Here is a 20000-nt window from a genome sequence, read left to right on the forward strand (position 1 = left end):
TATTCTTTTTAACAATAGAACAACTTTGTTGTACACTTGTTTGTACGCAGTAGAAAATAGAAACAAAGCACAAAAAGGGTAACAACAACCACAGTTAAATCTTTAGATTTCTTTTTAACAATATAACAACTTTGTTGTACACTTGTTTGTACACAGTAGAAAATAGAAACAAAGCACAAAAAGGGTAACAAAGTTACCAAGTAACTAAAACAAGTAACAAGGACCTTAAAATGCTACTTTAGTGTCTGCTGAACTCGTAACCACCACAGATTGCCTCGGTTAGGTTGTTTTCAAACTCTTGGGAGGTTGCTAAGTGGCGTGTAGGAAATGTAATGGCAACAGCACAAGCATTGACAATGGGGTAACAAAGGCTATGTGCCCCATAGCGGGAGTCGCAGTCATGATCAAAATTAACAGTTATCTTGAATGCCTCTCTCTTGGATTCGATCAGTGGAACATGTGCCTGACCTGTGACCCACTGAAGGAAGCTCCGGACTGACAGGCGCTTCCCGCCACCATTTGTTCCGTGCACAGCTGCCACGTGACTTTGACCTTCAGGGCTGCCCTCTTCTTGGCTGTCTGCTTCTTCTCAGAGACAAATACAAATAAGTAATTTTCAACATTTCTGTTAGTACAAATGCATTCGTCATATACATAGCGGGGGTTTGACAGAATACACATACGAATATAAACCTAAAGAGGGAGTAACTAATAAAAATAGAATAAAATGAAACCGGTGGAAAACAAGTGTATGATAGTATGGTAAGAGTGATGGACAAGGATTATAGAAAAAGGTGCTAAGCAGTGTGTTACCTCTGTCTTCCAACTTTTGCAAGAAATCCTGCAGAAAATTTATGATCCGCATCTCTCGCTGCCGTCTCACAGACCCTTCCTCACTGAAATCAGGAGATAGCGCAAGCAGAAGGAAGTCTACATTCACCTAAAATAAGGAAGCAAATCAAATGCTTAAACACGGTAAAACAGTAAGGATTGCAGATTTAAATTAAAGATTCATTTTATGTTTTGGCCTGTAGCGTTTAGCTCTTTGAACACACATTTGAAGGCAGCTTAAAGTAAAAATGCAGAATATGCCATAAGAGCAAGTCATCAGTGTCTCTAACAGTGGCTGTTCTAATAAAATAATTGTTCATTCACAACGTTACTGACTTCCTGTAAGTGGCCGGGGACAAAGAGCTGCTGGCACATCTGGGTGTGCTGTGCTAACACCTCATCTAATCCGTAGAGCCTCAATCCCTCACGCAGCTGGTTCAAGATCGGGATCAGCCTCACCAGTGCATGCAAAGCGATGGCACTAATAAACAGTAAGAAAATAAGGTAACACTTTATTTTACGGTGTCCTTGTTACATACGTTACATGTACTTACCGTAGTAATAACAGTAAATGATGCATAATTACATGCAACTAACCCTCAACCAAATCCTAATCCTACCCTATTCCTATAGTAAGTACATGTAGTTACTTAATATTACTCTGTACTTAAATATATAATTACACTGTAACAAGGACACCTTAAAATAAAGTGTAACCGAAAATAATACTGTATTGATTCAGAGTTAAATTGTTAACACTAAAGCATTTTGTGACAAATATTTATGTGTTATGTTTATGTTAACTTACTCTGTGATGGCCTTTTTTTGGTCAACATTTATTGGCCCAGTGTAGCCACATGCCACAATCGCATCTGATAAGTCTATCAGCCTTTCTCCACCTTCTGCATTTTCCACCTGAAAGTAGAGACACAACCTTGATATTTGCAAAAAGAGACAAACATTGTCTGATAACTTTATATGCCTGACTTGGAAAAATGTATGCATTACACTGTTTAAATACCTCTGTCATCAGATTTTTAATATCCTGATCAGTGACTTCGAGTACACCAACATCCTTGTCCATCTCCCCATGGCACAAGAAATGGTAGCACCATCTTGTAAGGAAGTTTGGTGCAGGACCGCCCTGCACCAAACTTGTGGCAAAAATCTCCCCACAAGTCCTTTTGTGACAAAGACAAAAGCTATTTTGAACAAAATGACAGTGGACTTTTACTACCTAATTAAACAATACAAAGTCATATATTTTATATGACAGACTGTGGCACATACTTGAAACTGTTGTCCTGGTAGTCACAGATACTGTATTTAGGGTTTTTGCCCCTTTCCCCATCTCCTTCAAAAAAACGTGCTTCAATTCCACACACCATTTCTGTAAAGAACAAAGAGCTGCTTTTGTCAAATGTATTAGATATGTATAAGATATTATTCACATTGATAATCTATTAAATGTGCTTTTCATCATGTGTGTTGACCTTGGTGGGGCACACATACCGGTAAGGAACTCTTTACGAAGAGCGCCTTGGTCTATTCCATTTTCTCCAATGAAGGAGACCCTGAGGAGATTCTTTGGGGAGGCCTGTTTTTGCCTGGCCCACTGTTTCAGCCCCCTTTGAAACAGGTCCTCTCTTGTCACATTGATGTTGAATGACCGGGATGTGTCAACTTTCTTTTCAAGTGACATCAGGATGTCTGATACGCTACACAACAATATCAAAACAATAATGTTGAGAATTCAGTGCTACAGACCAAGGCAAGCATCATTATCCAATCCCATTAAAAATTATTCTACAGCATACCTGCCGAAGTGCTCATCGGTGTCCTCACTAATATCTGCATCTCCCTCATTTGTGTTGCTGTAAAGATCAACAATAACAAAAAATTCCATAAACAGGTAACCTTAATCCATCATCTGTCCAAATTCTTTAATAAAAGGGGGGGGGGGGGGGGGGGGCGATGAGGGAACTCTACAGTGGGATTAAGCATTTTAAGCAAGTGGATACAAAATGCATCAAACTTTGTAAGATACTAAGGAGAAACTTAGAAAAGCTTTTACCTCTCCCAGTCCCCGCAGACACTTGCATGCACATAGATGTCGTCTTTTGTAAATAGTTGACTGCACAATGGACAAGTAACCTATGAAAATAAAAAATAACAGTGTTAAATATCCATTAAAAATGCAGATGTACTGTTTCAGAGGTCAGATGTAAACATGCTCTTTGATGAGAACAGATCATGTAAAACATTTCACTGGTTAATTTCTTAAAACCTAAATCTTAAGAAGAAACAGAAGCAATTTGCTCACCTTACTCTCCAAATGTGATGGCTGCACATCACCAGATGCCTGTAAAACATTTCTGGGTCATTCACATCAGATATATTTGAAATAAAATCATAAATGTATGGCTCAATAATATGAAATGCTATGTATGATCTCTTCATTTGTATTGATAGCTTACCACTTCGTCATCCAAGTTGATAATGTCATCCAAGTTGATAATGTCATCATCACAGTGGGTCTATAAAATTAAATATCAAGACTTGATGACTTACAAAAAAACAATAGCTATAAACAACAGTGCCAGAAGCAATTTTGGGTTAAGCTGACAGGGACACTTTTAAAATGGTCCCACCATCCAATAGTTGCTGTGAAATTTAAGAAATGACACAATGACCAACCTGTATATCAAATAAGGAGAAAGAACATCAATGTTATAGTTTCAAATCAGCAAGCCATACCTCAACCTTGACTTTAGACTGGATACATGTCTTGACATGGAGACCGAGGAGCTGCAGAGGCACATACTCCTGGCATGACACACACCGGGCTTTCGGCATGGCCTGGAACTCCAGAGCTGTGAAGGGTAGGGGAGAAATGTCCAGTGTGTTCTGGATGGGCATAATGTAGAGACAGCCCTTGCCTCCCCAGCTCTTCACAAGGCTGGCCCCTGTGTATCCTTCCTCTTCAGGTGTCAACAAGTTGAGTTTCCGTTGACCTGATCCTCCTGTTTAAGTTCAAATATTAAACAAATATTTATTTTCTGCCCCTTGTTGGAAGGATCATACTTTTCAAACATGACAACTTTATAACAAACAAAAAGATTCAATAAATTTCCTTTGCTTGGAGAAAAAAAGTCAACTTCAATCTCTTGCTTTTTACCCATGGCTTTGTGCAGCATCCAGGCACCCTCCAGTTCTGACATCTTCGGATACGTCTCAGAAAGAATGTGTGTAATCTATGAATTTAAAGTGTGTGAGTAAGATTAGCAAATATTGATCAAATCAATGAGCTCAAGACAAATCTGTTCATTAGAGTTATTGGCAGCATTCCAAAAATAAATGATATGGTTTTGGTGGCTAAGATTGGGGCTACTGTTTTCACTGGATATGCTGTTTTAGTATAGGTTAATAATATTTTGTGCAAATTTCAGTTCTTACTTCATTAAGTGTCATACCACATACCGCATTATGGCAAGCATCCTCTGGAACATTTACAGTCCTTCTTCCTAACCCAGCTTGTAAAAGCATTAGCTCATCAGATGGTTTGGGGGTTCTCTCTGTTGGGCTGTCCAGAAGAAAGAATTGGATTGCCGTTGTTTTGGTGCCTGACCTTTTTTTAGACAATCGCGAAGGAGGCCTACACTTCTGCTTATCTTTAAATAGTCCAGGGAAACACCTGTAGAAAGAGGAGTAGATGAAATTCAAATTAATTTGAATCAGCAGTCAAACAACTGTGTGAGGAACTGAAGAGGGCTGTTGTTGAAACAGCTGAGATGCATCCTTTGAACAACATCCAAACCTGGCCATATTCTTTTGAACTGCAGTCCCTGAAGGTGCTTGTGCAGGTCCACGCACCGCATTGTGCTCTTGTGGTTCCTGGGATGTGTCCTGCCTGGATACCCTGGCTGAGCTTGACCGTGCATTGCACTGTCCCTGAACTTCATTGTTCATTCAACATAATTAATTCACTGACATCATGTAACTTCTGTTGTGTTATAGGCTAAATGAATAGGTGAGCTGTATGATGATGACAGCAACACTTCCATGACGAATGCAATAAGTTGTTCCACAAACAGTATTTATATATTGTTATATGTATACAGGGAAAGCAACATAATGTAATCAAACCACACATGTTGTCTAGAGATGGCAACGCAACCTAGTAAAGATAGTTACTCATGATACATACCGTTTGGTGTTGGATTATTCAATGTAGCTCTCAGCCTGGCCACCAAATTGAGGGCCATATTGCGCAAATCGTCCTAGAGGAAAGGGGAGAAATAAAGAAATGTAACTGAAACAAACACCACCACAAATGAACTACTTTAACGTAATAAACATTTTAGAAAATAGTTCACCTCCTCTTTTGCATCCGCCATTTTCTCTTACATCTATAAACGGCAAGATGAGCTGGATCCACACAAAAATACAATAAGGGACAATGTGAACATGTGGCTAAGTTACCCAACATTCAAAACAGTATTTTACTGCATTGGATGTTAGCCTGCAAAATCAAATGCATTAAATCAGCGTCAATAAGAATAGCACTTTTACATGTGAAAACAATTATGTTATGATTCAGTTAGCCTAACGTTAGTTGTCTAAGATGCAGTTTTTAAAGATTAAAAGTTTTAAAAATGAGTGTCGGGCGATCAACATCACAAGTGTTGGCTAAGGCGTTAGCTACAGAACGAATAGGCTAACGTTAGCTAGTTACGTTTGCTACTTGTTGCTCAAAAATATGTAACGTTAATGTTAACTTACTTAACAAAACGTAGGCTTCATCGTTCGCAAATATATACATCGATGGTAATTGACTATGATCTGCGCAGCATTTTATACGTGCAGAGACATTTTATTTATATTAGAAAACTCATTCTAATTCATTCCTACTCTTCTTCGGTGGTAACTTAACCCAACTCCGTGCTTCGTGTAATGAGAGCTGTCAATCAAGGGACAAGGATGTCCCTGTGGGTGTGATTACGATGAAAGTGACCAATCATAAGAGGGTCAGTGCCCTCCTTGGTTTCCGCCCCCAAATTGTCAAAAGTCATGTAGACTGGAGCGAGCAGAAATCAGCTGAGCGAGCAGAAATCCACTGCGTGAGCAAAACAGCACTCCGCGAGCAGAAGCCCGCTGCGCGCGAGCGGGATTCCACTGTACAAGCAGAGTTAACCTATGAGAGTATGCCAGGCGCTCGCTTGCAGCTACCTGTACACCTCTCGGTTGTTGAATTTGTGCGCGAGTACTTTTATCATGCCAGCTGAAGGTTCATTTTTGCGCGTGTGAAATAACATAATGTGCTCGTGAGCATGTCTTACACGCTCATAACTTTTGACATAAAAATAACGCCATACAATAGGGTAAATTTATATAAAGCTGTCTTTTACGTGACAGAGCACTGTAAATTCATCAGCCTTAGGAAGGTCAAACAAATGAGTTTTGGAAACGGGGGGGGGGGGGGGGGGGGGCAACATCACTGTCTTCTCTAATGCAGCTCAACCAGGCCTTGCACCTTTTTTGTGTATTCAAAGGCTTGTTTCCTGACACTGTACATTGTTTTCCCTGTTAAGATAAAAAAAAAAATATATATCATTTTAGACACTGTTCCTCAACATTATAACCCCAACGGAGAACAGCTTCCAGAACCTAAGATGCAGGCAACGCACAAAAACTTCTCCTGAAAAGTATGTCTTAGCATTTGTAGTTGTGTTTGCGATCGATTACTGTTTGTATTACTATAGTTTTCCGACAAGTATCATGATTAAATTGTGTATAACATCACATCTAAAATGTATTAAATAAATAAATAAATAAAAACACACCACTCTGAAACGTCCTGTGAAATCCGTGCTTGCAAAGTCTGTGCATGAAATCCTCTTGTTTGTTAACATTGTTAATGGAGTGATAAAAAGAGATATCCAAAATCCCCTCAGTAAAAAACTTTGACTCTAATATGTCAACAAAATGAAACAATAATGCAAATTAGCGCATATTTAATGAGATAATACATAATTTGCATATTTAAACATAAATATTCTAAAAACTTGTAATACAAAAGATATTTGTCTAAATGTCAGTAATCAACTGGGGAAGTTTCATGCTGATTTTCCTATTCACCTGGGGTGTCTCCCCTTAAAGGAGACATATCATGCTTTTAAATCGTTCCTTTTTACATATAAATCATACATTTGTGGTCTATATAAAGCGGAACTGCAATGCTTGGGTCTGAATTCCTCATTATTATAGCTCCACAGGCCCCTTTTCTACCCCTTTTCTGATGTGCGTCTGAGAGCAACTCGTTTTGGTGCGGTCTCTTTAAATGCAATTGAGACACTTCATACCCCGCCCCCTCTCCAAGTTGCAGAGGTGACACTCGGTTCAACTCCACCCCGTTCGGCCATTTTTGTAGTTTGATAGCAGAGATACGCTTATCTAGCGGCACAGAAACGTTTTATTCACACGTTATTAACAAAATATCAACAACGGAAGACTTGTCCATCCAGCCTTACATGTTCGAGCCAGAGTCGGAGCCGGAGCGAGATGAAAATGAAGACGACGAACCTGCAGAACAACGTCTTCATATGGATGGATGTATCGCAATGGTGTGTTACTCTATTTACACATGAAACTTTGGTCTTCCGACATTTTACCACCGTGTAGATTTATTTTGATTAATATGTGCGAAGGAGAGAGAGCAAGACAGCGTCTAGTTTGGAGACGGTGAAGTCTTGTTTACACTTTCGCCTGGCTCCGAAGAGAGAGAGTGCGCGTGCACGCGACCGTGTCTCTCTCTCTCTCTGCTCGTTCTTTCAGTTAAACATGCGCCCTGTCACAAGCGCAGCAGTTTGTCTATATTAGACGGTGTAATGAAGCGTATGGGTTACTACATCCAACAACCGAACATTTTAACTTACCCTCTCGTAACTTCTGCATCCTTTAGCTTGGACTACAAAATTGCAGCGAGAAATAAAAATGGCGGATTGCTGGAAGTGTTGGGCCGGAAGTCGATGTCCTTATTTGGCAGTTCCGCTGCAAATACTGTGATGTAATAGTTGAAAAAAACGTCATAGATGACAGAAAAATCTGAACCGGTTGAAAAATATGACCAAAACAGAATATAAAGATATCAACGAAGCACCTGAAGAGAATAATTTCAACTTTTCTTTACTTCTAAACACTCCAAATATACAACAAAATGCATTTAAGGGCTAAAAAAGTGGATTTAGCATGATATGTCCCCTTTAAGTCTGAATCAGGATGGAATTGGTTTGAAATTGACACCATCCTTAATATTAACATCTGAGTAGAGCTCGCGGTTATGAAGGGGCGTGACATTTCACAAATACACGCTAAGTAGTGGCTACGGTAGTGCCAATCACAACACACTGGGTAAGTGTGATACATTTTTCCTCTACGCACCGGACTTAAGTTTACCTGGGTCTCCTAATCAATATCCCTAAACGTCTCCTGATCGACATTCAATAATATTTATCCTCTAGCGTGTCTCCTAATCGACGTCGGCAGAGTCGGTCAACGTCTTGACCCCTATGAACACTATCACTTGGGAATAAGGGGCTGTATGTATAAAGCCATTCAAAGTAAAAATTTTGTCTCAAGTCTGTCAAAATTCTAAGAATTACATAATTTTACTCTTATTCCTAAACTTATGAATAAGTGTGATTCATAAAGGTTCCTAAGTGTTAAGACTAGGTCTCAGCTCCTAAATTATTTAAGGGTGCTGGAGAGGTATCCTAACCTATAGGAGTAACAAGATGGCAGCAGAGAGGAGGTCAACACACTTTACAATGGAAATATAATGTTGGAAAGTTAAATGATGACAGGGAGATACAAGTTTGAAAGTCAAGATATTATTTTTGTAACTGATCTAGTAAGAAATGTTATATCTTCTCCCACTCTGCAAATCAATGCTCTAACTGCAGAAATTAAAGTAATATATACTCTTCAATAGCACTATTGTGGCACTGACCACACCAAACATTCAGTAGGGGCCAAACATTTTTTTAATGACCCTACAAGTTTGCTTAAATATATATATATATAAAAAAAAAAAAATTTAATATGAGGGAAGAAGAAAACACTAAACTTAGTGAAGATATATCTGACAAAATTATTTGGCAAAAAAGGCAGACTACAGCTGCAGGTTTTAGAAGAAATAAATAAATGTATTGAAACATAATCAGTTATTATTATTTCATTGATCCTCTCTTGCTTTTGCATGCGTTCATCATTTATTTGTATGACAGCCTGGCCAGAAATTGTGTCTGCACAATTTTGCATGTTTCACACCTAAAACAATCAAGTCCAAGCACAAGTAAACAATATACTTACAAAATATTTTAACACTTTTTTAATAATATTTGAATAAAGGTTGAATATGTAAATTTTTCTATGGCAGAAATAACTTTTGGCCATATGACTTTCCAACTGATCTTCAAACCATGTGGCAAAATCAAAACACTTTTATGAGGAATCCGGCCTTCCCCGAGTTGTTGGATCCATTGATGGAACTCATGTTCACACCATTGCTCCAAATGTAAATGAGGAAACATATATCAAGAGAAAAGGATTCCACAGCTTAAAAAATAAGTTGTGATGATTTTGCACAGTGCAAATCAATTAAAAAAATTAAATAAATGTAAATATTAAAGTTTTTATTGTCTTAATTGAATGTCTTTATTATAATTAGGTGAAATGATTGGTGTTATGCTGCTGTGACCTCACCCTTGCAGGCTCAGTATTCGCTAATGCAGAGGTTGAGGGCAGCCATTTTGAGTTGACATCATTGTAGTCCGTAGTTTGTAACACTGTGTCACGTCAGTCAGCGTTTAAAGGAACACTCCACCGTTTTTTGAAATAGGGCTTATTCACCTTCTTTCCTACATTTAGATAGGTGGGCAAATGCATTTTTGTCTCAGTGCATGCATTGTTTTAGTTTGACAGAGTCGGCGCTAGCTTAGCTTAGCTTAATGAATGGAATCCTTTGTTGCCAGCTAGCATGTCCTGAGTAAAAGTGATAAAAAAAAACAAAAAAAAAAAACCCACCTAATTACTTCTTGTGGCCTGCATATTCACAACGAGTACAAATAGGGATGCAGATTAACACTAGGCGATTTCCTAGGCAGATATTGACTTGGGACTATATTAGGGGGAAGCACAGGCGAAGCACTGCTACTTGGGCGCAGAGATATCACGCAACACATGAAATGTGAATATGTGGTATAATATGTGAATGTGAATACAGGTATAATATGGGTCGATCTATACATGCGTCATGTTTAAAATAATCACTTACTCTGTGGACAGCTGTCCATTTGGTCCATTCGGTGTGGGGCATTTTTTCCAGTTCACTTTATCACACCAGAAAAAAATAATCGAGTACTGCAGGATGGATCAATGCCGTGAAATCCTCTGTAGCTGTGACACAACTGCGGGCACGCTCATCTTGATCTGACGCGTTGAGCCTGGTCATTGATGGCAGTAACTTGTCCCACTCGCCACAGCACAGACACTCTATTTCAGTTGGCATAGATTGGCATATTCCCCCACATTCACACCACCAGTTCGTGTTGGCTCTCATCCTCACGTCCTCTGGCTGTTGAGCGATCGCAACCTCCTCCTCCTGTCGTTGTTTTTTTGCAGGGGACTGACACCCTTGGTGACAAACAGACTGAGGGGCAGCCCACCAGTGATTCAGGGAGCACATTGGGGCAAGCTTTGGGTTACTTCAGCCTGCTTCTGAACTGCAGAGAACCACTGGGCACAGTCTCCAACAGTGTCGCTGAAAGGCCACCTCGTGAGATGGGAGCATCAAGAAAGCGAACTTTGGCAATGTCTCGCACCTCTGCATGGTTTAGCCAGGGGGCGCTTCTGGACTACTAGGGTGGACATCATCTGGCCGAGGGCCAGCGCTGTGACTTTAAACACGGTCAGTCACCACACCAGGCTTGTGCACAATTCAGAATTGAATTGAGAATGACTCCTTAATTCCAATTCAATTCTTGAATTTGAATTGAATTTGAATTGATGTCAAAAACAGGATCTAGAATTCTGTATTCTGAATTTTGTATTAAATTACAAAATTAATGTAATTGTATTTAGTTGTATTACTGAGGTAAAATGTTTAATTCAATTAGTTACTAATCAACTTAAAACGAAATTGCTTTGCATTGATAAAGTTATCCAAATAAAGTATTCCAAACCACATTTATAATGGGTAACTAATAACAGTAAGCAATAGCAATAACATTTCCAAAGTAACCTTCCTAACACTGAATGCATGCAAGACTCAACACATTCTTTCTGTTGTGTGACTGTGTGGAATTTCTTTGAATTGCCATGAATTTAATTCCACTTCCTGTCACTCCAATTCCAATTCAATTCAACGTCCTGTGGGGCGGAGTAAATTCAATTCAAATTCAAATTCATGAATTGAATGGAGGCCAATTCTGAAATTCAGAATTTTGCACAAGCCTGCACCACACGCAGCTCAACCCCGACTCAGAACTACCCTCATGCATTATGACTGTTTGGCATTCCACTATTTATTTCTTTTTTTCAGGGTGGCCGGCGGTCTGCAGTAGCACTGCCGCCCCACCACTGAGGGTAGTGAGAGAGGAAAAACTTTTTCTGCAGCTTTTGGCATTTTCGGCTTGCCATATTGGCGCCAAAATGCTTCCATAATGCAAAGGTTCTTCACACACATCCGGGAAGGCACGGGGGCAGGGCAAGGTGATTACGCGTCGCACTGCGCCCCCAGAGTAGCCTGGGAGAGCATGGCTGTCAAGATCAAGATCTGAATCTGATTCAGCATGAGCACACACACACCATTTAGTGGGAGCTCAGAATCATCTTCATTTCCAGAGCGTAACAGCCCTCTCTCTGATGCAGCGATCAACATCTAATCCTCCCCTGGAGCCCCGAATGAAATGCTAGGTCCATCATGACAATGACCAGCAATCCCATCTAGAAGCTGCCAGGCATGCGAGACAGTGAATGTGGTCTTCAACTCGACGGCATACAGCACACTGATCACTTAACCTTAATGAAAAAGGCAAGATGAACAACACGTCATCATAAGAGAATATAACCACACACAAACATGTTTGCGATGCGATAGAGGAGTGAGGGGCCCACATGGATTGGTTACCGCCGCTGATGCAATTATCGCATGCCAATGTGCATTGGCTCGTTTTAATACACTTGAAGAAGATTGGTCTCTCAAGGCGATCCCAATTATGTTGTAACGTCGAACGTGAGCGACTGAAAGACTGTTTATTATCTGCACCTATGCATGCATATAATAAACTTTCATGATGATGAAGAACTGCAATGTCACATGAGTGTGAATGAGATAGAGATGCTTATCAAAACTGGCAGAGTATCAGTGGCATGAGCAGGCTCCACCCTCTTTTGGAAAGAAGGGTGGGGAAAAGCAGCTCATTTGCTTTTAAAGATACATGCACAAAAATAGCATGTTTTTCCTTCCTTTCAAAAAGTGGCATTTACAAGATGGTATAGTAAATGATCTGTGGGGTATTTTGAGCTTAAACTTCACAGATAACTGGACAACTAAGCCTTTAGATAAAAAAAAGGAGCATAATAGGTCCCCTTTAAGTAAAACTGAAAGCATTTTTTTTGCAACACTAGTGAATCATAGGCAGATATATGTTTGCAAAATTAAAGGTGAATGAAGCAACAAAGCAGGGGTCATTGATAATTCATTACATAAATAATAAACAGTTAATTTTGCTGAAATACCTAATACATGGAACTATATTGATTGTTTATGTTGCTACGGATGGTTGCGAAGGGTGTTGCAGTGATACACAGAACCGTTGGGTGAATCAGTCATAGTCATAGTCATAGTTTATTTTGCTTTGCTTCAGCTATGATAAAGTGAAATCCACTCTTGCATTGCATGTTCATGAATTTTGGGGGGTTCATGAAGCAATGAAGGGATTGGTGTATTTGTTTGGGTTGATTTCAAATATCAACAGGGTTTCTCAGAAATTGCTTTCTGTACCTTTAATTAATTTCACATTTGACATGTTATTTTCAAAATTAATAGCAGGTAAAGTTTAATGTTTTGTTTCATGTCAAAAAGAATCAATTGAAAATTTCTAGTGCGTTTCACCTGTATTATGAACAGTACAAATGTTGTGTCTTATTTCAGGGGAAAAGCCTCCAAGGCATCAATAATTGTTTTATCATTAAATTACAAATTCAAGCGGTCAGAGTATGTTGTGTATTACTAATCTTTGTTAATAAAAATGTCAGTAGGCTACTGTTTTTAGGCTACTGTTACTGTTTTTTTTTTTTTTTTTGATTTTTTTTTTGATTTAGCGCTGCTGTGCAGTATCTTCAGTATCGTATTAGTCCACTGGAGACAAGCTTGAAGAACCCAAGTGCAGTTTTATTTAAACAAAACAAATTAATAACTTAAACTAAACAATTAACATGACCAGGACCAGGACCAACATAGATTACAGGTAACAAAGCTAGACAAAAGACAATGGTAACAACATGAGGGTATATAAAAAGACTGATGACTAAACAAGACACACATGTGAACAATTAAGACAATGAAAGTTGTCTTGGGAAGCACAATTGACAAGATCACATAAAGGGACAAGGGAATCAAACATGTTCATAAGCCAGTAACACAGTGTTCATTTTTTTTTTTTTTTTTTTTTAGAGGTGGAAATGTTTGACTATATATGATTGGAATAAATGTAAAACTGCATTATTTAAATTTTTCTGTTCCTCTTTTTGATTTAGTAAGTCTATTTGGGTTAGATATTAATGGTATCCACACTGCCTTATCAGGGCATCATCTTGCTTGTGTCATTGCAAATAGGCTTTCTTTTTGAGCCTGGTTTCTGCTTATAGTCTGCAACACAAATAAAAAAATATATATAAAAAACTAGGACTTTTGCACCCTTGAAACAAATGTACTTATGTTCAGGGCTTATTTATGGAAATTAAGGAACCACATCGAAAATTGTATAAGCTATTGTAACCCGCGTCAGGTAAGTGTAACTGATGACTAATTTAATTAGCTATGAATTAAAGCTGCGCTAATATCAGAAACTCTAGGTACGACTACGGAGCCTGAAGTAGTAAAAGGTCAGCAGAGAACAGATAACACAAAACAGGTAACTTTGAGAAATGTATTATACAAAATTGAAGACAATTATTTACATTCCCTGGCTACCTAAGCCGGCTTCCTGAGTGCACAGGTGCACAATAAAATCCCAAAATAAACAACCTAAAAAAAAAAAATATATATATTAAAAAAAGAGTCCATGGAAGTTGTGTGTGTGTGTGTGTGTGTGTGTCTTGGAGTATGTATGTTCTTTTCACTACCCGGGTAGGTTTACGTGTGTTCTTATCTGTATTTCAAATGAAGGCACAGGAAGATGATGGTTCCAAAGATGCCACGGCTGGCCACACCAGGCTCTTGGTCCGTTCACTTCTGCGGTTAGCTCGCCACTGACCGCCAGGGTCAGATTCAGATGATCTATCCCTCTCTAAAAAACAATCTATGCATACAGTACAGAATGCATTAGTTACTATTGCCTCATTTCTGTTCAAATCTGATCAACTTATCTCCATTCAAATGTCAAATCAAATATAACCAATTGTAAAGGATATAAAGACTCTAATCATTATGTAAATGAATAGGTACACATCACACCACATAAGATAGGTCAGTTCCAATGAACAACAATCAATCAATCAATCAATCATGTACTTCCATCTCACAGCATAGAAATAAATTATGAGATTTCTGAAACCAGATATTTATGTTTTTAACCTTTTAAACCTATTTATGCATCTTAATAACATTTTAAACATCATATTTTTATATATTCATTCTTTTTAACAGTTAAGATGAACTTCTGTTCCTCATATACATATCAACCATGTATATTGGCAATTAGATGAACTAAATAACCATATGACAAACAAGAGGATAAATACTACCTCAATCAAATGACTTCTAAGTCAACAAAACAGAGTATAAAGGCACCTTTAGCGGTGTGAATACCATCAAAGATATGATATAGTGGTGACTAGTTTAGCTGAGCTAGCAGCAGAGCTAAAATCAAAACAAATTCACATTTAAATGCACGCGATTAGCACGCGGCTAGTGCGATTAATGATCTTTAATGAGCATCTTAAATAACATAAAACAATCTGAATCTGTGTCTATATGGCATCAAACAGCAAGAATCAGGGTCACAACTCCGATTGGTTTTAGAAGCAGAAGTATAAATATGTCAGGAGTGAGCTCAAACCTCTGCTGGCTGACCACAGTATCACAGATGAAGCAATCGTGAGAAATGTGATGAAAATCACTAATGATGAGCATGAGCGAGCGCGAAGGTTGGGTTCGACATCTCATCCCAAGCCAAGCACTGCAAACTGTGCTCAACTTGAAAGTGAGCTTGACAGAGGAGTGAAAGAGGCACCTGGTCAGAAAAGTAAAAGTGATTCAATAATGCAACTTACTGCTCGCATTGATGCACTCACCAGCATGGTCGACTCCATGCGACAGTCAACGCTGAAGCCGCAACTTGAACACACTTGTCAATGTTTTGCAAGAGGTCACACTCCACAGCAAGGAACTAGACTCCGGGGTTGCCCCAGATGTGTCGAAACCGGACAACAGGGCTGCACTCATTGTTTCCTCTGCAGCAAAGAGGGGCACCGGGCTCAAGGATGTCTTCGAAAGCAAAGGCCGCAGGGAAACGGGCAACGGGCACTGTTAAGGGACGAACAGTGACCGAACCCACTAGGTCCCAAAGCCCGGAGGAACCCAAGTTAGGGACACAGCCGGACTCTGTGAAGCGTAAACCTGAAAAAACATCTGGGCGGTATGTGAGAAGTTTAGAGACTATTTGTTTTCTCACTTTACCATTTACACCAACAATAATCCCCTAACTTATGTTATGAGCACTGCAAAATTTAATTCAATAGGCCATCGTTGGGTGGGAGAATTGTCAGATTTTTGCTTTGATATCAAACATCGACCTGGCAAAGCGAACATCAATGCCGACACACTGTCACGCCTCCCTCTTGATATGGAGAAATATGTCACAGAATGCACAGAAGACCTGTCACCAGAAGTGGTACGAGCGGTTTGGGATGGAACTCATGCTGCCAGAAAGAAGGATGTGGCTTGGGTTGCAGCACTCGGAATGACTCACGAAGATCCAGATCGATTATTCCCTGCCCAGCTGCTGCCGTCTGCAAGCAAGGTCGAAATCGCTGAAGCTCAAAGGGATGATCCAGTGATCTCCGGGGTAATGGAGATGAAAGAGACAGATGAGGTGGCGGACAAAAACAGGAGAAAACAGGTGATGGGTCCAGCTAGGAAACTCTTACGAGAGTGGAGCAAGCTGTCATTGGAAGATGGGTGCCTGTACAGACACGTGACTGGAAGAAAACAGCTTTTGCTGCCAACCAAATAAAGACAACTTGCCCTGGAGTACTTACATGATAGGATGGGACATGTCGGCCAAGAAAGAGTAATACACTTAATGAGGGAGAGCTTCTACTGGCCACATATGAAGAGAGAAGTTGAGGAGTACATAACCAAAAAGTGTCCATGCATCAAAGCAAAAAAAAAAACAGTGACCCACGTCCGAGCACCAATGGGGAGTATAACTTCCAGCTCGCCAATGGAACTGGTTTGTATCGACTACCTGCACCTGGAGCAGAGCCAGGGAGGGTATGAGTATATACTAGTGGTCATAGACTATTTCACACGATTCGCTCAAGCCTACCCGACGAGAAACAAGTAAGGAAGAACAGCGGCGGAGAGGTTGTTTAATGATTACATCCCTCGGTTCGGTTACCCAGGGAAGTTACATCATGATCAGGGCAGAGAGTTCGAAAATGAGCTATTCCGAAATCTCAGACAACTGGCTAGTGTACGTCACTTGAGAACATCTCCCTATCATCCTCAAGGGAACCCGGCAGAGAGTTTCAACCGGACTCTCCTGCAAATGCTCCGAACGATGACGGAGAAAGAAAAGGCAAAGTGGAAAGATCACCTACCCCAGATGGTACATGCCTACAACTGCACTCGTCATGAGTCAACAGGATACTCTCCATTCTACCTGCTGTACGGACGGCATCCTCGCCTTCCCATTGACTTAATATTCGGGTTGGTTGAATGGGATGAGGGGCAAACGCCCAAAGGATTCGGCGAACAGTGGGCTAAAAGGATGGCCGAGGCATACCAAATCGCAAATGAGAACAGCAAACAGGCAAGTGCACGAGGCAAAACCCAGTACGACCTCAAAGTCAAAGGAGTAGTGCTAAGACCCGGGGACAGAGTACTAGTAAGAAACCTCAGTGAGCGTGGAGGTCCGGGAAAACTCAGAACATACTGGGAGAAAGCCATCTATGTGGTCAAAGAACAAGTGGCTGACAACCCGGTGTATAAGGTGAGCCCCGAGAATGGAGGTACGAAAGGAACACGCACTCTACATTGAAACCTGTTGTTGTTGGTAAATGACTTACCTGTTGAGACTCCGGATCCTGGGAAACCTGGGAAGCAGAAGCAAAACAGATAAAAGGACAGAGAGACACAGAGTAAGGAGCTTACTTACCATGGAGGAGAAGAGACTGATTCGGATGAGGAAGACTCTGGGGGGTATTGGCTGAGGATTCCTTCAAGTTGGACCGAGCCTAGACAAGGGGATACTTACCTGTTAAGTCCAGAACCAAGTCCGAAATCCAGTGGTTGGAGTGGCTCCACCAGCACCTGCAAGAGAAGAGCAAGATCAAATACGATTGTCACCATAGAGGAGAGATATCCAAGGCAGTAGTCAATCACTGGATGAACCTGTTCACTTCTCCATATCCTCACCAAGGAGTGGAGAAGATGGTGAAGTCGAGAGTCTTCGGATGAGTGATGCAAAGGACTATCCAGCAGAAGAGGACCCAGTTATACTAAGACGATCTGCTCGAGAAAGAAAACCGAAGAGCATGTTCACGTACGAGACACTGGGTCAACCCTCAGTACAACCTCTGACCACACTTAACAGTGTATCAGCTTATACACTACCATACTTACCTGTGTGGGCAACACCTTATACAGTACCACATTTGTTCCAGATTACACCTTACACTGACAAACACATTCACACCTTTCACATCTGCAATGTCAGTATATTGAGTTATATACATGTAGTCTTTCAAAAATAATGAGTAGTGAACTGTGAGTTTTTGTAACTGGAGACTATTTCATTTTGTCAGGGAGAATGTAACACCCCAAAGTATGTGCAGATTTTGTGTAAAGTTGTTATACATTAAGCAAAAGTTTATTTTTATTTATGTGAATTGTAAGAGATGTGGGACTTGAAAGTAAATCATTACAGAATTAGTGTAAGAATAGAATCTGTTGTTGTGAGAAACCGGGACTCTTATTATGAAAACTGAAAGGAGGACTCTCATATAGGAGCTGTGTGCGCCAGCGCCCTCACATCTGCTGAGGATTTGGTGCGACGTGACACGGTGGCTCCTGTCTCATCGATTTTTCAGGTATTATTTTTACAACAACTTGATAATATGCACACGAGATCTGTAATGCAAATGTATATGTTCATGCCGCAGATATTTCGAGTAATTCGGGGTTGTGAATATGTTGAATATATGCAGACTGTCCACCATTTTGTGAACGCTGTAACACAAGGTGATTGTGAAATGCATTTAATTCGATTCAAATTGACTTCGGTTACAAGGTTATAGTGTTCATTATGAGTTTACTTTAAATTTGTGTTTGGTTTATTAAGTTATGTATACATATAAAGATCGGATACACTTTCTCAGTCAAATGTTTCAGACATACATTCAGCTGATGTAATACTGTGTTATTTCCTGCCGCTGTAGAAAGAAAAATTAATGTTAAATATGTATGGTTTACATATGTTTATCATGATCTTAGGCCTTACATGTCATTTGTAAATGTGTTATATGCATAACATATTATTTTGACTCATTTGAGTAGATGTACAAGAGTCTTGTGGAAAGCTAAAATGTATTAGTTTTGTGGGGAAAAAAGTGTAAATGTGAAATTTGTGTTTCTTTTGAATAATATGGGAAAAAAGGAAAACTGACATTTGTATAATAAGAATAAGAGAAAAAGAAAAAGAAATATACTTTAATGCTTTATTAGAAACAATGTAAAAAAATAAATAAAAAAAAACATTGAATAAACATCTGCTGAGGATTTGGTGCAACGTGACACGGTAGCTCCTGTGTCATCGATTTTTCCTGTTATTTTGCAGAACTTTCTTGTATACTTGGCCTTCTGCGCGGGGCCTTTAACATATGCAATACACTTTCATTTATTTAGTGCTAATAAAATTATTAAGCCTATTTGGAGGGAAAGATGTTTATAATGTGACAATATGTCAGTCATCGTGTGATAACGAAAATATGACTAGGCCTAGCCCTAGACTACTTGTTCTGAGCAGGTGTTGTCAGTGAACAGGCTGTAAGACTGTTGGCTAAGTTACAGACACTCATGAAAAACTGATGCTAATTATCTGGGAAACATTCTTTAACAGCAGTCAAGTTGTCACTGTTTGTGTCAAACAAGTTGTGAATTTGTTATAACATTAAAAAAGGATATCATGACTTATTCTGTGCTCAAAGTGATGCTTGGAGCTCGGAGTGGTTCCTCTGTGAACGAAACTTCGGAAGACGACGCTGTAGCAGAATCAAGTGAACAATTCCAGGATATGCTTTTTTTTTATTATTGGTTGTTGCGTTAAATCTTACCCAGATACAATAACGCTATTTTCTGATTGGCTATTGTGTAGCCCCTTTCTTTTTTTGATTGGCTGATAAGTGGCAGGGTCGTCTAAGAATTCCAGGGGAGACGCGCTTGATTCCTGCTGGTTCCATAGTGAGAGCGGCGCGGCCAGATACATTTTGGGCACTGCGGCATATTAAATATATCATAAATATTTTTTCCGCGTGAGAAATACAATGTGTGGCGGGAGTGCGTGACACTTGAGAGCCCTGCCGCATATCACGGACAAACTGAGTGATTCAAGTTTCCTAACTCGGGAGAACTCTTCACTAAGGAGTTAAGGTATCTCATTTAA

At 39.7% G+C, this 20000-nt stretch overlaps 1 protein-coding gene and 1 long non-coding RNA gene across 5 annotated transcripts in view; both read right to left on the reverse strand.

Annotated features, from left to right (window-relative positions):
- The window catches only part of LOC309505519, a 259401-nt gene that overhangs the window by 132821 nt on the left and 106580 nt on the right, over positions 1–20000 (reverse strand). The gene's annotated exons all lie outside the window — the stretch shown is intronic.
- On the reverse strand, positions 28–5385 carry LOC309506588 (uncharacterized protein). 4 transcript variants are annotated; one of them, XM_082180432.1, is made up of 16 exons: positions 5208–5229; positions 5039–5111; positions 4312–4525; positions 4010–4085; positions 3589–3854; positions 3309–3368; positions 3155–3193; positions 2906–2985; positions 2649–2705; positions 2344–2549; positions 2122–2221; positions 1853–2012; positions 1640–1746; positions 1168–1312; positions 814–940; positions 28–585 (listed from the first exon to the last, which is right to left on the reverse strand). In XM_082180432.1, exons 3-16 carry the CDS (start codon positions 4375–4377, stop codon positions 239–241), a joined length of 1836 nt encoding a protein of 611 aa, XP_082036558.1. In that variant the 5' UTR covers positions 4378–4525; positions 5039–5111; positions 5208–5229; the 3' UTR covers positions 28–238. The 4 variants fall into 4 exon arrangements, with proteins under 4 accessions (XP_082036558.1, XP_082036557.1, XP_082036556.1 ...); XM_082180431.1 differs by having other exon boundaries at positions 5039–5385; XM_082180430.1 differs by lacking the exons at positions 5039–5111; positions 5208–5229 and having other exon boundaries at positions 4312–4676.

The sequence above is a fragment of the Leuciscus leuciscus genome, assembly GCF_965113295.1.
Source record: "Leuciscus leuciscus genome assembly, chromosome: 9".
In the NCBI taxonomy this organism is placed as follows: Eukaryota; Metazoa; Chordata; class Actinopteri; order Cypriniformes; family Leuciscidae; genus Leuciscus; species Leuciscus leuciscus.

Excerpts from the sequence above, each read along its gene's own strand:
- LOC309506588 (XM_082180431.1), bottom strand. The coding sequence starts at position 4,377 with ATGCTTTTACAAGCTGGGTTAGGAAGAAGGACTGTAAATGTTCCAGAG. Across the intron at positions 3,369-3,588 it reads AGTCTAAAGTCAAGGTTGAG|ACCCACTGTGATGATGACAT; the intron begins GTATGGCTTGCT and ends TTAATTTTATAG. Across the intron at positions 1,313-1,639 it reads CAAAAAAAGGCCATCACAGA|TGCCATCGCTTTGCATGCAC; the intron begins GTAAGTTAACAT and ends ACTGTTTATTAG.